General features: G+C 44.5%; 1 protein-coding gene, 1 long non-coding RNA gene and 1 pseudogene across 2 annotated transcripts in view; 2 read left to right on the plus strand and 1 right to left on the minus strand.

Annotated features, from left to right (window-relative positions):
- The window catches only part of Atp6ap2 (ATPase H+ transporting accessory protein 2), a gene marked incomplete at its 5' end in the record, with an annotated part of 31,067 nt that extends 24,693 nt beyond the window's left edge, over nt 1–6,374 (plus strand). Inside the window, one exon of the mRNA XM_015488008.2 lies at nt 6,168–6,374. Coding sequence (XP_015343494.2) covers nt 6,168–6,374 — 207 coding nt within the window. The remainder of the gene's footprint in view (nt 1–6,167) is intronic.
- A 4,024-nt stretch (nt 6,375–10,398) lies between these two features.
- LOC125614101 lies at nt 10,399–11,126 on the plus strand. Its single transcript, XR_007344736.1, has 2 exons — nt 10,399–10,799; nt 10,945–11,126. It is a non-coding gene; the product is annotated as an uncharacterized LOC125614101 (long non-coding RNA).
- Nucleotides 11,127–11,144: 18 nt separating this feature from the next.
- LOC107144367 lies at nt 11,145–12,724 on the minus strand (annotated as a pseudogene).
- Between the last annotated feature and the right edge of the window lie 709 nt (nt 12,725–13,433).

Here is a 13,433-nt window from a genome sequence, read left to right on the forward strand (position 1 = left end):
ATATTTTATTCTTCTTTATGGCTGAATAAAACTCCATTGTGTGTATATACCAAAAAAAAAAAAAAAGAAAAGAAAAGAAAGAAATAGATGAACCAGTGGCATACCATTTCTCATCTATCCAATCAGCAACCATTTTGTACCTTGACAATATATTCTGTTGAGAAGGCTGTAACACTCTTGTACGCTGTTTGTGGCAATATAAAATGAGGGCAAATTTGCAAAATCAAATGTATTTACTCTTCGACTCAACAGTATCATTTTTAGAACTTTATTCTTAAAATATGCCTATAACAACAAGACAACCTATATATAAGGATATTAAGCATTACATAGTAATAGTTAATAATTGTAACAGGGTACTGGTTAAATAAGCTGGAATGCATCCACCCAATAAATACTATATAGCTGTACCAAAAGGAAGGAGAAAAGGAAGGGAGGAAGGGAGAAAAGAGAAAAGAAAAAGGATATATTAAGCGAAAAAAGTATATTCTGGGGGCTGGGGTTGTGGCTCAGCAGGAGAGCACTCGCCTAGCAAGTGCAATGCCCTGGGTTTGGTCCTCAGCACCACATAAAAATAAATAAATAAAATAAAGGTATTATGTCCAACTACAACTAAAAAATAAATATAAAAAAAGTATATTCTGTTAACTTTTGTGTAAGGAAGGGGAGATAAGGAAGCATTCATGTATTTCATTTTGTGTAAGAAATGCAGGAAGTGAAAACAACAGAAAATGAAGTTGGTTCCTCTACAGTGTGAGGGAGATGGGATGGAGTAAATGGGGGGAATGTGCTCTCAGAGTGAACGGCTCTGTACCGCTTGATGCTCGAGGGGCTCACACTGTCCCAAGTTGGGCCAATTTGAGCATCAAAGTTAAGAGGAGCGTGAAAGAGCATAACCCAGCAAACAAGCTAGGAATCCGTGACACCGACTGCTCGATGGTAAGGAACTGAAGGGGCAAGAAGGGAGGCTCCCTTCTCGGTGGGTGAAGGCTGGGGAGGTGGAAAGCCATGACTTTCAGTCCATCACGGTAAATATCTGTTAGTCAGCTTTGTGTTGCTGTGACCAAAATACCTGAGCAGAACAAATCTGGAGGGAAACTTTATTTTGGTTCATGGTTTCAGAGATTTAGGCCATGGTGGGCCCAGTCCACTGCTCTGGGTCCAAGGTGACGCAGAACATTATGGAGGAAGGATGCAGCGGAGGGAAGCTTCTCAGGACATGGCAGCTGGACAGTGGAGAGGGAGAGAGAGAGCAAAGAAAAAGGGCGCAGGGAAGATGGATCCTTCCAGGGCGCTCCCGGGGACCCAGCTCTCCAGCCACGCCCCATGTGCCTACAGTCACCAGCCAGCCAGCCAGGCCACTCACACCAGGATGGCTGGTCAGGTCAAGACTCTCTCGATGTGATGGGCTCACCTCCAGACTTCCTGCATTAACACAGGAGGTTTGAGGGACACCCCGCATCCAAACCACAGCAATATCCATTAGACAGGGATCACTGGTGAGTGCTCACCCCAGGAAACAGGAAGCCTGGCGAGAGGCCTATCCACCTACCGATGGCTCATTAGGAGCTAAGGGCTGTTCCTGCAGCAGTGCCCACGCAAGGCCGCGCCCCAACTGCGTGAAACGTCCACTCCAGATGAGGAGTTGAGAGTCGTGTGCTTCTGAGAAGGGTGAGGATTGCTTTTACAATATTTGGCTGACACAATGAAAATGGCATCCTGGCATTTTTTGGTAAATGGATGGAACTGAAGCCTATCATACTAAGTGAAATGAGCCAACCCCAAAAAACCAAGGCCAAATGTTCTCTCTGATATATGAATGCTAACATCCGGCAAGGGAGGGGGGATATAGTTAAGTTCACTGGATTAGATATAGGGGCCTGAAGGGAAGGGGAGAAATAGGAAAGACAGTGGAATGAACTGGACAGAACTCTCCTCTCTTCATATATGAATACACGACCAGTGAAACTCCACATCATGTACAACCACAAGAGTGGGAAGTGATACTCCATGTCTGTATGATATGTCAAAATACACTCTACTGCCATGTGTATCTAAAAAGAACAAATAAAAAAAATTCTTTTTTAAATTAAGAAAAATAACAATATTTTGTCTGAGATAGTATACCCTGAATGTAATGGTGAGGAAACATCAGGCAAACCCCAAATGAGGATCAGTCTATAAAAAACTGTACTCTTCAAAAGTATCAATGTCATAAAAAACACAGAAAGGCTGAGGAAATGTTCCAGATTAAAGGGGACCACTAATTGTCCCACATGATACTGTGCTGGATCTTGTATTGAAGAAAAAAATCCCATAAAGGACATTATTGGGACAATTGGCAAATCTGGAATATGGACTACAAATAAAATATTGTATTAGTATTACATTTCCTGAATTGGATAACTATTATGGTTATGTTGGAGGAGATCTTTGTTCTTAGGAAAGGCATGCTGAAGTATTAAGGAGGAAAGTAGAATGATATTTGCAACTTACTCTCAAAGGTTCAGTTTAAATAGTAATGTGTGTTTGGAATACACACACACACACACACACATACAGATACATGTATCTGCATATTTATCTGTGTACACGTACACATCAGCAAAGAGAATCAAACAAACATGGCAAGCAATGTTTAAATGTAGTTGTCACAGTTTGTTCTGTGTCAGCTTAGTTAAGGCGGAGCCATGTTTTCCAGAATCCTCTATCTGTATGGTTCCATGTAAGAACTGGCTCTCAAACTAAAAAGCTTCTGCAGAGCAAAAGAAATGATTAAGAGCTTGAAGAGAGGGCCCACAGAATGGGAGAAAACCTGGGCCAGGTACCTAGTCCTCCAGTGAGGGATTAGTATCCAGAATGTACAAAGACCTCAAAAAATGTAACACCAAATAACCCAATCACTAAGTGGGCAAAAGAACTAAACAGAAACTTCTCAAAAGAAGAGATACATACAAATGGCCATCAAATATATGACAAAACTGTTCAACATCTGTAGCAGTCAAGGAAATACAAATCAAAACTACATCTCACTTCAGTGAGAACGGCAGTCACCAAGAACACAAACAACAATAAATGCTTGCAATGCTGGGGGGGGGGGAGGTACATTTGCACATTGACTAGTACAACCATTCTAGAAAACACAATGGAGATTGCCTCAGAAAACTAGGGGTCGGGCAGGTGTGGTGTGCATGCCTATAATCTCAGTGGCTTGGGAGGCTGAGGCAGGAGGATGGCAAGTTCAAAGCTGACCTCAGCAAAAGCGAGGCACTGAGGAACCCAGTGAGACCGTGTTTCTAAATAAAATACAAAATAGGACTGGGGATGTGGCTCAGTGGTTGAGTGCCCCTGAGTTCAATCCCTGGTAGATCCCCCCCACCTGCTAAAAAATGAGGGATGGAACCACCATATGACCCAGCTATCCCATTCCTTGGTATTTTCCCAAAAGCTCTAAAATCACACACTGCAGCTACACAGCCACACCAATGTTTACAGCAGCACAATTCATAATAGCTAAATTTGGGAATCAACCTAGATGCCCATCAATAGGTGAATGGATTAAGAAACTGTGGTATATATACACAGTGGAGTTCTACTCAGCCATGAAAAAGAATGGCGTTATGGCATTTTCTGGTAAATGATTGCAACTAGAGACCGAGAGAAATTACCCAAACTCAGAAATTCAAAGTTGGATGTTTTTTTCATATGTGGAAGTTAGAGTAAAATACAGGAAAGGGGGAGGGAAGGGTAGGATAACGTAGAAGCAATCAGATGTCAAGTCTCAGAGGAGTGAAGGGAGGTCTAGTAGAGGAAGGAGGAGGGGTAGAGGAGGCAGGGCAGTTGGAAAGGGGGGGATCATGAACTGAAGTGCATTTCCATGGATGATGAGTCTGTCGGGATGGACCCAACTACTATGTATAGGTGTAAAGCTCTTAAAAAGGGGGGGGGGAGTGCTCAGAGACCCCTGGGAGGGACAAGCAGCGCGGAAAAGAAGCGTTACTCACAAAGGCAGTCACGGCCAAGGGCAGGAGACAGCTGCGGAGGCGAGGGCAGGCTCCGGCTTGCTCTCCTTCTCCTCTCCTCCTCATCTAGCTCTTGACTCCCAGGGACCAAGAGCACCCCCGGGCAGCCCACGCCAGCCCCGGATCAGGGCCCCAAGCTCTGCTTTGGCCTGTCCCATGGATTGCCTGGTGCCTCCCCGGACCCTCCAAGTCCCGCTCTCGGACACAGCACATCCCCAGCTCCTTCCTCAACCTTGTCCCAGTCCTGCGCGGCAGGGCGACGTGGGAACTGCAGCCATCTGAGCGCTGACAGGCCGCGGCTGCGCATGCGCGCGCTGACGCCCAGGAGCCCTGCTTACTGACGCTTCTCCAGAGAGGCTCGCGGGGGCGGCCAGGCACTAGTGAGAGACCCGCGGGTCGCAGAGGCAGGAGGCCATGCAGTGGGGGACACAACAATCCCCCTCTAGGCTAAGTGCAATGAAGTCCCCAAGCTGTGTGGGCTGAAGTCCCTGGGCTGCTGATGATCTTGCAGCCCCAGAAGGAACGCGGAACGCAGCCTCAAGAGAACTGCACCAAGCCCCAGCCTGGATGTACCCCAAACTTGCTAAGAATAACAGGAAAAGCCCCTCTGTGCCTGGGGCTCCGCCTTTGGGAATTATCCCTCTGGGCTGTGGTGCCACTAATACAGTGTTGCTGGCCGGTCTGGGTGTCCTGGCCCTCATTTCCCCGCAACACCTGGAACTCGGTGGCTCTGCCTCCCGGGGGTGGAGGGATGGGGTGGGGTGGGGGAAGCTGATACTGATCTGAGTGAAGGGTTTGGGGGAGTTCTCTGGATTATCCTTACAACTTCGTTGTGAAATATTTCCAAAGTAAAAAGCTTCAGAACTGGGAGTGGACAGCACTTGCCTAGGGATACATGACATCCTGGGTTCCAAAATTCCCACCACCACCCCCAAGAAAGTCTTTCAAAGGCAAAATTCTATATTTTTATATATCTTTCTAAGATTTTAAATACTGGACGATCTTCTCACTAAATGGATAAAAGAAGTTTTTACTTCTGGTGCAAAGACTAGGTATCAGAAATAGGCAAACCTATTTCCTATGAAAGGGTGGCAGAATATGCCACTTCAAAATGTATCACTTTGACATAGGGATTACTCAAGCTAAAGGCATCTGATGAACAGCAGATCCAAAAGGGCCTTGTAATATTACCCCTCTGTGCCCCCGGAGCAGGAAATAAAACCCCCATGTGAGCCAGGCCTAGTGGCGCATGTCTGTCATTCCAGTGGCTCAGGAGGCAGAGGCAGGAGGATCTCAAGTTCAAAGCCAGCCTCAGCAACTTAGGAGGCCCTAAGCAACTCAGTGAGACCCTGTCTCTAAATACAATATAAAAAGGGCAGGGGATGGGGCTCAGTCCTCGAGTGCCCCTGAGTTCAATCCCTGGTACAAAAAAAAAAAGAACTGGAGATGGGGCTCACTGGTTAAATGCCCCTGGGTTCAATTCCTGGTACCATAATAATAATAATAATAAAATAAATAAATAAGTAAATAATTTGAAAACCCCATGTGGGAGACACCCTGCCTGTACCGGGAGAGACCTTTTCTGACAGCCACAACCAACAGGCTTCTGCACAAGCAGACCTTGTTAAAATAATTCTCCTCTTCCTTTGGCCTCCCCACTTCAGTTTACCTGTCTCCAATCGCCTCTTTTTGTTCAGCCTGCTCCAAAAGCACTCAGCTCTGGACGGTTCTTTGGGGTCTTCATTTCCGTGCAAGGGCGCCTGGGTCAAATAAACCTTGTCCCCAGTTTGTATGCTCTTCCTGTTACTCTAGCTGATGTCAACTCAAGTCTCAGGCCCAGCTGGGACTCCAAGAGGGGAGGAGGGGAGGAGGGCCAGGGTAAGAGAGGGGTGGGCAACCTCCTGCTTGTTTCCCCCTTGACCTGAGCGGTCAGGGGCCTGAGGACGTGTGACTAGGGCAGAGAGATGACACGAAAGATCAAAAGATGGACAGGAAGCAGCAGCCATTCCCCGGGGCTGAACACAACCGATTCCTTCCCCACTTCAAAGCGGAGGGACCCAGGCCCCAGGAGGACAAAGCAAGGGGCGTTTTACAGTGAAGACAAACGGAGGTACAAGACCCCGATGCACGTCTTCGCCCTTACAGCTGCTGGAGAAGCCCCCGGCCTTGGCCCTCACCACTCACCGCACTCACCGGAGGAAAACAGCAGAGAACACCAAAGAGTGGAGTCAGGGCCGCAGATGGCTCCAGAATGACTCTGAGCAGTGTCTGAAAAGAGCAGAGCCAGTACACCCGCCTACTGTGTCACTCATCCAGTTGTCTCGGGACAGTGCTGCTTCATTCCTTTGGTGAGCCATCGAGGCAATCAGCAGAGCACGTGGCGGAGGAGAAGAGTTTCAGAAAACACTGAAACCCTTGCACTCTGTCCTCCCAGCCACGATTCGGGAACGCGTTTTTGGAAAGGCTGGCCAGGGTTCCCAAGAAAACCCAAGGAAATACATTTCTGATTTTTATGGTCTTAAAAACCACAAGACAGGAAATCATTTTTTTTTTATAAAAAGTGAAATGCTGCTATCATTAGAGTAATAACTTGATTCAGGCAAGAATCATCAATGAATTTTACAACTCGTGGGTTAGATGTTGGATGAGAAAATTGGCATTTTAACAGTCTCCAAGTTATCTCCCCACAGATCACTTATTAATGGTAAAGGGGAAAACACTGAATTTACCACGGAGAAAGCTGCTAAACACCATTTTAACATCTGAATAATAAGCAGACAGACAGACATCTCGGGCTTCCTGCCCTCAGAATACATGGTCACTTCCCATGGCCTGGCTGTCCAAAGTGAACACCCCGAAGGCAGGGTCCCAGTCCACTTGGGATGCTATCATAAAATACTTAAACTCAGCAATTTATAAGCAACAGAAATGCATCCCTCATGGTTCTGGAGGCTGAGAAGTCCAAGATCAAGGCACTGTCAAGTTTGCAGTTTGGTGAGGTGTCTCTGCTTCCTAGATGGCGCCCTCTTGCTGTGTGCTCACATGGCAAAAGGGACAGACAGGGGAAAGGGGGCTAGAGTGGCCCCTTCAACATTTTATAACAGCATACCTCTTAATATTGTCACCTTGGGAGGTAGGTTCCAAAATATGAAGTTTGGAGCGAGACACATTGAGATGAGAAAAGTAGGCCTCAGGAAACACCAAATGATCCCGAGTTGAGGGACATTCTTTCAAATTGCAGTCTGGAAGAAAATGTCACAATGTCACAAATCAAAGAAAGGAAGAGGAACTGTTCCATATTAAAGGAGACTAAAGAGGCATTACAATGTCTTGTGTGATCCACTCTGGATCCTGAACTAGAAAAACAATATTGGGTCAACTGGCAAAATTTGTGGATTGAAGATGGTAGTACTATATCAACAGTAAATGTCTTGATTCTGATGGGCATATTGTGGAAATATAAAAGAAATCTGTGAATGTCTATTTCTTAGGAAATACACGCTGATGTTTTATTTTCTTTTTTCTTTTTCTTTTTTTGGTATTAGGGAGTGAATCCAGGGGCACTTAACCACTGAGCCACATCCCTAGCCCTTTTTTGTATTTTATTTTGAGACAGGGTCTCACTGAGTTATTTAGGGCCTCACTAAGTTTCTGAGGCTGGTTTTGAACTCACAGTCCTCCTGCCTCAGTCTCCAAAACCGCTGGGATTATAGGCATGTACCATTGCACTCAGCTAACATGCTGAATTTTGAAAGAAATATCCTTATGGATACAGGGGAACCAAAGAGAATGTAGCAAAATGTTAACGACTGGTGAACCTAGGTGAAGAGTATATGAGAGGTTTTTGGAGAACATTTCTTGCTTTGTTTTAGACTATTCCAACTATTGCCCCAGTCTGAAATTATTTCACAATAAAAAGTTTAAAAGAGGGCTGAGGTTGTGGCTCAGTGGTAGAGCACTCACCTAGCACATGTGAGGCCCTGGGTTCTATCCTCAGCACGACATAAAAATAAATAAATTAAATAAAGGTATTATGTCCATCTACAACTAAAAATATGGTTTTTCTAAAAAAGTTTAGGGCTGGGGCTATAGCTCAGTTGGTAGAGTGCTTGCCATGCAAGCACAAGGCCCTGGGTTCAATCCCCAGCACCACACCCTTGCACACAAAAAAATTTTAAAAGAACAATTAAGGGGCTGGGGCTCAGTGGTAGCGCATTTGCCTGGCATGTGTGAGGCACTGGGTTTGATCCTCAGCACCACATAAAAATAAATAAAATAAAGGTCCATCAACAACTAAAAAATAAAAATAAAAAAATAAAGAACAGTTAAAATGCAATCTCTTGGGATTGGAGGCATAGTTCAATGGTAGAGAGCTTGCCTAGTATATGAAGTTCCTGGGTTCGATCCCCAGTACCAAAAAAAAAAAAAACGAACAAGCAAAAATGTAATCTCTCTAGTCCACTGTGCACTGGAACTCACTGCAGAATCATGTAGGCCCAGGATTGTTCATGTCCAACAGGAAGAAAATATGTGATGATACATTGTCAAGACTAGGAAAAGGTATGAATCTATCTTTGTATTTGCTTGTCTTCTCCCATCTTTTTCCTTTTAAGGATGATAATGAACTTGACAGCCATGTTCATGTTCGTATCTCATAGTTGAGTCACACAGCGGGGTTCACGTTTAAAAGGCAGCACAAAGAGTAAAAATGCCACTTCCAATAAGATCAATGGTAAAGTAATATTATTGAAAATAATGATAAATCCCTACCTGTTTCGTCTCATCTACTAAAGAGGGAGAAACACACGGCAGGCTGATCCATCTGCGGGGAGGGACAATTAGGACAGCATTACTGCTGTTCTCTAAGCCTAAAACTGTTCTGTCACTCCCTACCTTTAGTTCAGACAGGTAAAGTCCGTGATAGTTTGGTTCATTCCTACCTCTGCACCCTTCTCAGCTCACCTTGGACACTCCATTGTTTCTCTGTCTTCCTTCAACTGCTGGCCAGGTTCCATTATGCTTTACCTTCCCTTCCCAGAATAAGTCTGCCCCTTCATCATAACTGCACAATCAAAAACTCTCACAAGGCACAAACTCTATACAAAGGCTACACAGTTGCACCCTGGTGTCCAAGGATTGGTTCCAGGACCCCCCATGGATATTAAACTCTGTGTATACTCAAGACCCTCATGTAAAATGGCATCATATTTGCATAGAACCTGCACACGCATCATTCCATATACATTTTTAATTTTTTTTAAAAATTGGGGACAAGGTCTCGCTAAGTTGCTGAAGCTAGCCTCGAACTTATGATCCTCTTTCCCTAGCCTCCCAAGTTTCTGGGATAACAGATGTGTACCACTGGGCCTGGCTCATCCTCTATCCTGTAAATCATGTTTAGATGACATAATACCTCATATACTATAATGACATAGCCACATCCGTATTTATAGCAGCACAATTCACAATAGCTAAGCTATGGAAACAACCTAGGTGCCCTTCAGCAGATGAATGGATAAAGAAAATGTGGTGTGTGTGTGTGTGTGTATCACACACACACACACACACAGACACATACTCAGCCATAAAGAATGAAATTATGACATGTGCCAATAAATGGATGGATCTAGGGACTATCATGCTAAGTGAGCTCCTCAAAAACCAAAGGCCAAATGTTTTCTCTGATATGTGGATGCATGGATGCTGACACATAATACGGCAGTGTCGGGGGAGAGAACAGAAGTTCAGTGGAGTAGACAAAGGGGAATGAAGGGAAGGGAGGGGTGGGAATAGGAAAGACAGGAGAATGAATCTGACAGAACTTTCCTCTGTTCATATATAAATACAGCACAGTGAATCTCACCATCATGTGCATCCGTAGGAAATTAAATTTAAAAATAACTACAGGTAAATGGGAAAAAGATCAATAGAGGGAAGAGAGCATGGGGAAGGGGAAGAGGAAAGAGAGGTGCTGGGGTCTGAATTAAATAATATATTCCATGCTCGTACAATTATGTCTCTTATGGTTTGGATGTGAGGTGTACCCCAAAAGCTAACGTGTGAGACAAAGCAAGAAGGTTCCGAAGGTGCTGGAATTGGGGCTCAGTGGTAGAGCACTCACCCCCAGCATGGGGGAGGTGCTGGGGCCGATCCTCAGCACCACATAAAAGTAAATACATAAAATAAAGGTATTGTGTCTATCTACAACTAAAAAGAAAAAAAGTAAGAGAAAAGGTTCAGAGAAAAAATGATTGGGTTATGAGAGCCTTAACCCAATCCATGAACCAATCCCCTGATAGGATGAACTGAGTGGTCACTGAAGAGGGGTGGGGTGTGGCTGCAGGAGGTGGGCATTGGTGGGTGTGGATCTGGGGTGTATAATTTTTTTCTAATTCTTTTTATTATTTTTTCTTTAAACAACTGCCAAGATTGAAACCAAAGATAAATAGAAGGCACAACAGTTTTTGCCCTGGTTGTTATTTGGTTAGGGGGATTTTTCTTCTTTTTTTTTTTTTTAAACAAATACAAATGAAATATGAAAAAACTCTACTTCAAAAGAATCTAACAGTTCAAGAAAAGCCTATTAATTGCATTCTAGACACTTAAAACCTATCTCACAGTTTAAATTTCAATGGTAAAAACAGTAGGTTTTAGAATTATTTTGTGATCACATATCAAAAGAAAAAAGTTCTATTAACACCTTTCATTCAGTTTTTAACCACATCAGGGAGAAATCAAATGTCAAATTTTCCAATGGCAATTTTTCCACATCAGAAGGTAATCGTGGGCTGGGGATGTGGCTCAAGCGGTAGCGTGCTCGCCTGACATGCGTGCGGCCCGGGTTCGCTCCTCAGCACCACATACAAACAAAGATGTTGTGTCCACTAAAAAATAAATATTAATTTAAAAAAAAAAAAAGAAGGTAATCGTAAGTCTCAAAAAATAAACAATTTGGATTTTTCCTGCCTCCAAAGTGCTTATCAAATCCTCATTCCTCGCAGGCTTTGAAACACGTAGAAAATAAGTAAGAAATATTCCAATGAATGAAACATACCAAATGTCAGTAATAAGCAAGACACATTCCTTTGGGGGAAATGGCTTTTTTTTTTTTTAATTCCAGTCTGTATATGCAAAGCAAGCAAGGAAATTCAGTCTTTTCGTTTTTTCTTCTTTAAAAATTCGTTACTCCTAAAATAGCGTTCCACAAGACTGGAAGTGAAGGACTAAAAGGCCAGGAGAAGGGAAAAGGGAGGGAGCACACTCCATTAACACAAAAAGAAGTAAAACTGCACAAACTTAAGCAGTTTATAAGGCTGGTTGAAGAAATTCACCCTTCTGCAGAAGCTGGGGTTTTTATGGTTCATGAAGATCAGTGAAGAGCAATTCACTGCGTGGAGCAATCCCCCTTCCCATTCCAGACCCTGGTTTCTGCGCCCTGCCTCCATGGGGAGGGCCTCTCATTCCACAGCCCAGGCCACCTCCAGGGCCTCCAGGTCCCTGTCCCAAGCAGCTCCAGTCTTCTTGTCTTCCACATTCAGTTGACTTCACCTCTGAACACGACTGACCTGTTGCTAAGGACCTTCTGAACAGGCTCAGAATCATCAAATACAACAAAACCAAAATTGGGTAATTTTCCACCACTGTTTATGTGCAGCTCCACCACGTTCCCATAGTTTTGAAAGAAATCTTTAAGTTCTGATTTGTCCACTTCATGAGGCAGGTTGCCAATGAAGACTTGGTGACTATCAGGATGTCTCACAATTCTTCGGGGCTCAATATCACCTTGCTCACCAGCCTCACGGATTGGTCTGGGTCCCCTCTGAGGAGGAATGTTTATTCGTTGCTCTCGGACTCATTGATCCCTCTGAGGCCTCTGTGGTGGAATCTGAGATTCAGGCTTAGACTCGGCCCGGGGCTGTGAAGCTGGTACTTTAACAACAGGAGGTGGTATTCCAGTAACAGGAACAGCTCCACTGGGGGGAAGGTTCTTACTGGTCACAGATGCCCAAGAAAATGTCCTCAAGTCTCCCTGTACTGTCTGAGCTATATCTGGAGGTGCTGGACAAGAACTCTTCTGAGCATCCTCAGGAGCCCAGATTTTTTCCTCTTGGATTTCAGATACGGGTTCTGGCTCTGGTTCTGGTTCAACAACAGGCTCCTCTAAATGTTTTTCCAAGTCACTGCTGACAGCCTGATCATAGAAAGTTCCAGAATCATCAGGTACCACCTCAGGTGTCTGCTTTCTTCAGGCTCCTCTACTTCTTCCTCAGACTCCTGAGGCTCAGTGACAAAGCCACCAAAGACCTCATCTTGGTATCTGAAGATATCATTATGAACACAGAATTTATTTGCAACAGAGCCCTCCGGGGCAAGGACAAATGTTTGCATGAATCTCCGCAAAGCCTGGTTGTTGTTTGATAAGAGTCCCATCACCTGGATCACCACACCATCATTTAGAGTAGCATGAGCATCAACATGGCAAATCTTAGTGTGGCAGTTGGTGTAGTTTTGTGACATCACTTTCCTGTAAATTTCTTTCTGTCCATAGAGTGCATCTGCTGGCTTTCCATTTGAATCCAATCCCCCATGCACATAAGAAGAGCTCTTTCCATAAAATCTAGGTAGCATGTCTGGGGCTTCAGCAGTGTGTAATACTGTCTCACTAACTCCCGCCCAACCAGCAGGGGACTAGGCTTCTCCATAACCGTTACTTTGGTCAATTCAACCTGCGCGGCTGAGCGGGAGAGGAACAAGCACAGAAGGTGGCAGGAATTCCTCACGCAAGTGCGTCCGCACACACCAGGGTGTATATTTTGTGTCTGGAGAGTGGAGTCTCTCTCTGCTTCCTGATCATCACATGAGCTCCTTCCCTCCACCACCTTCTTCTGCCATGATGTTCAGCCTTTCTTGAGCCCTGAGGAATGGAGCCAGCTGTCTATGGACTGAGACCTCTGACACTGAGCCCCCAAATAAACTATTCCTCCCCTGAAATTGTGCTGGTCTGGTTTTAGTCAAAATGGATTCTACTGTTACATAACTAAAACAAACCAATAAAAAATGCCTAATACAATGTAAATGGTATGTACATAGTTGTTCTATGGTACTGTTTAGGGAATAATCACAAGAAAAAGTCTGTGCATGTTCTGTATGGATGAAGTTTTTCTCCAACCATCTTCAATCCCTGGTTGGCTGGCCCCATGGATGCACAGCCATGGCTATGGGGGCAACAGAGCCAACATCTACCAGTAAAGCAAGCTCCTTCGTGCTTCCATTTCTCTAGCTCCAAGATGCCCTTCAGAATAGGCAGAACAAGGGCCACATCTAGTCAACACATTGGAAAGGCTTGTGGGGAGAAGAAATATTTCTTTTTCTTTCTTTTTTTTTTTTTTTTTTTTTGGGGGGGGGGTATTG

Source organism: Marmota marmota, unplaced genomic scaffold, assembly GCF_001458135.2.
Source record: "Marmota marmota marmota unplaced genomic scaffold, marMar, whole genome shotgun sequence".
Lineage (NCBI taxonomy): Eukaryota > Metazoa > Chordata > Mammalia > Rodentia > Sciuridae > Marmota > Marmota marmota.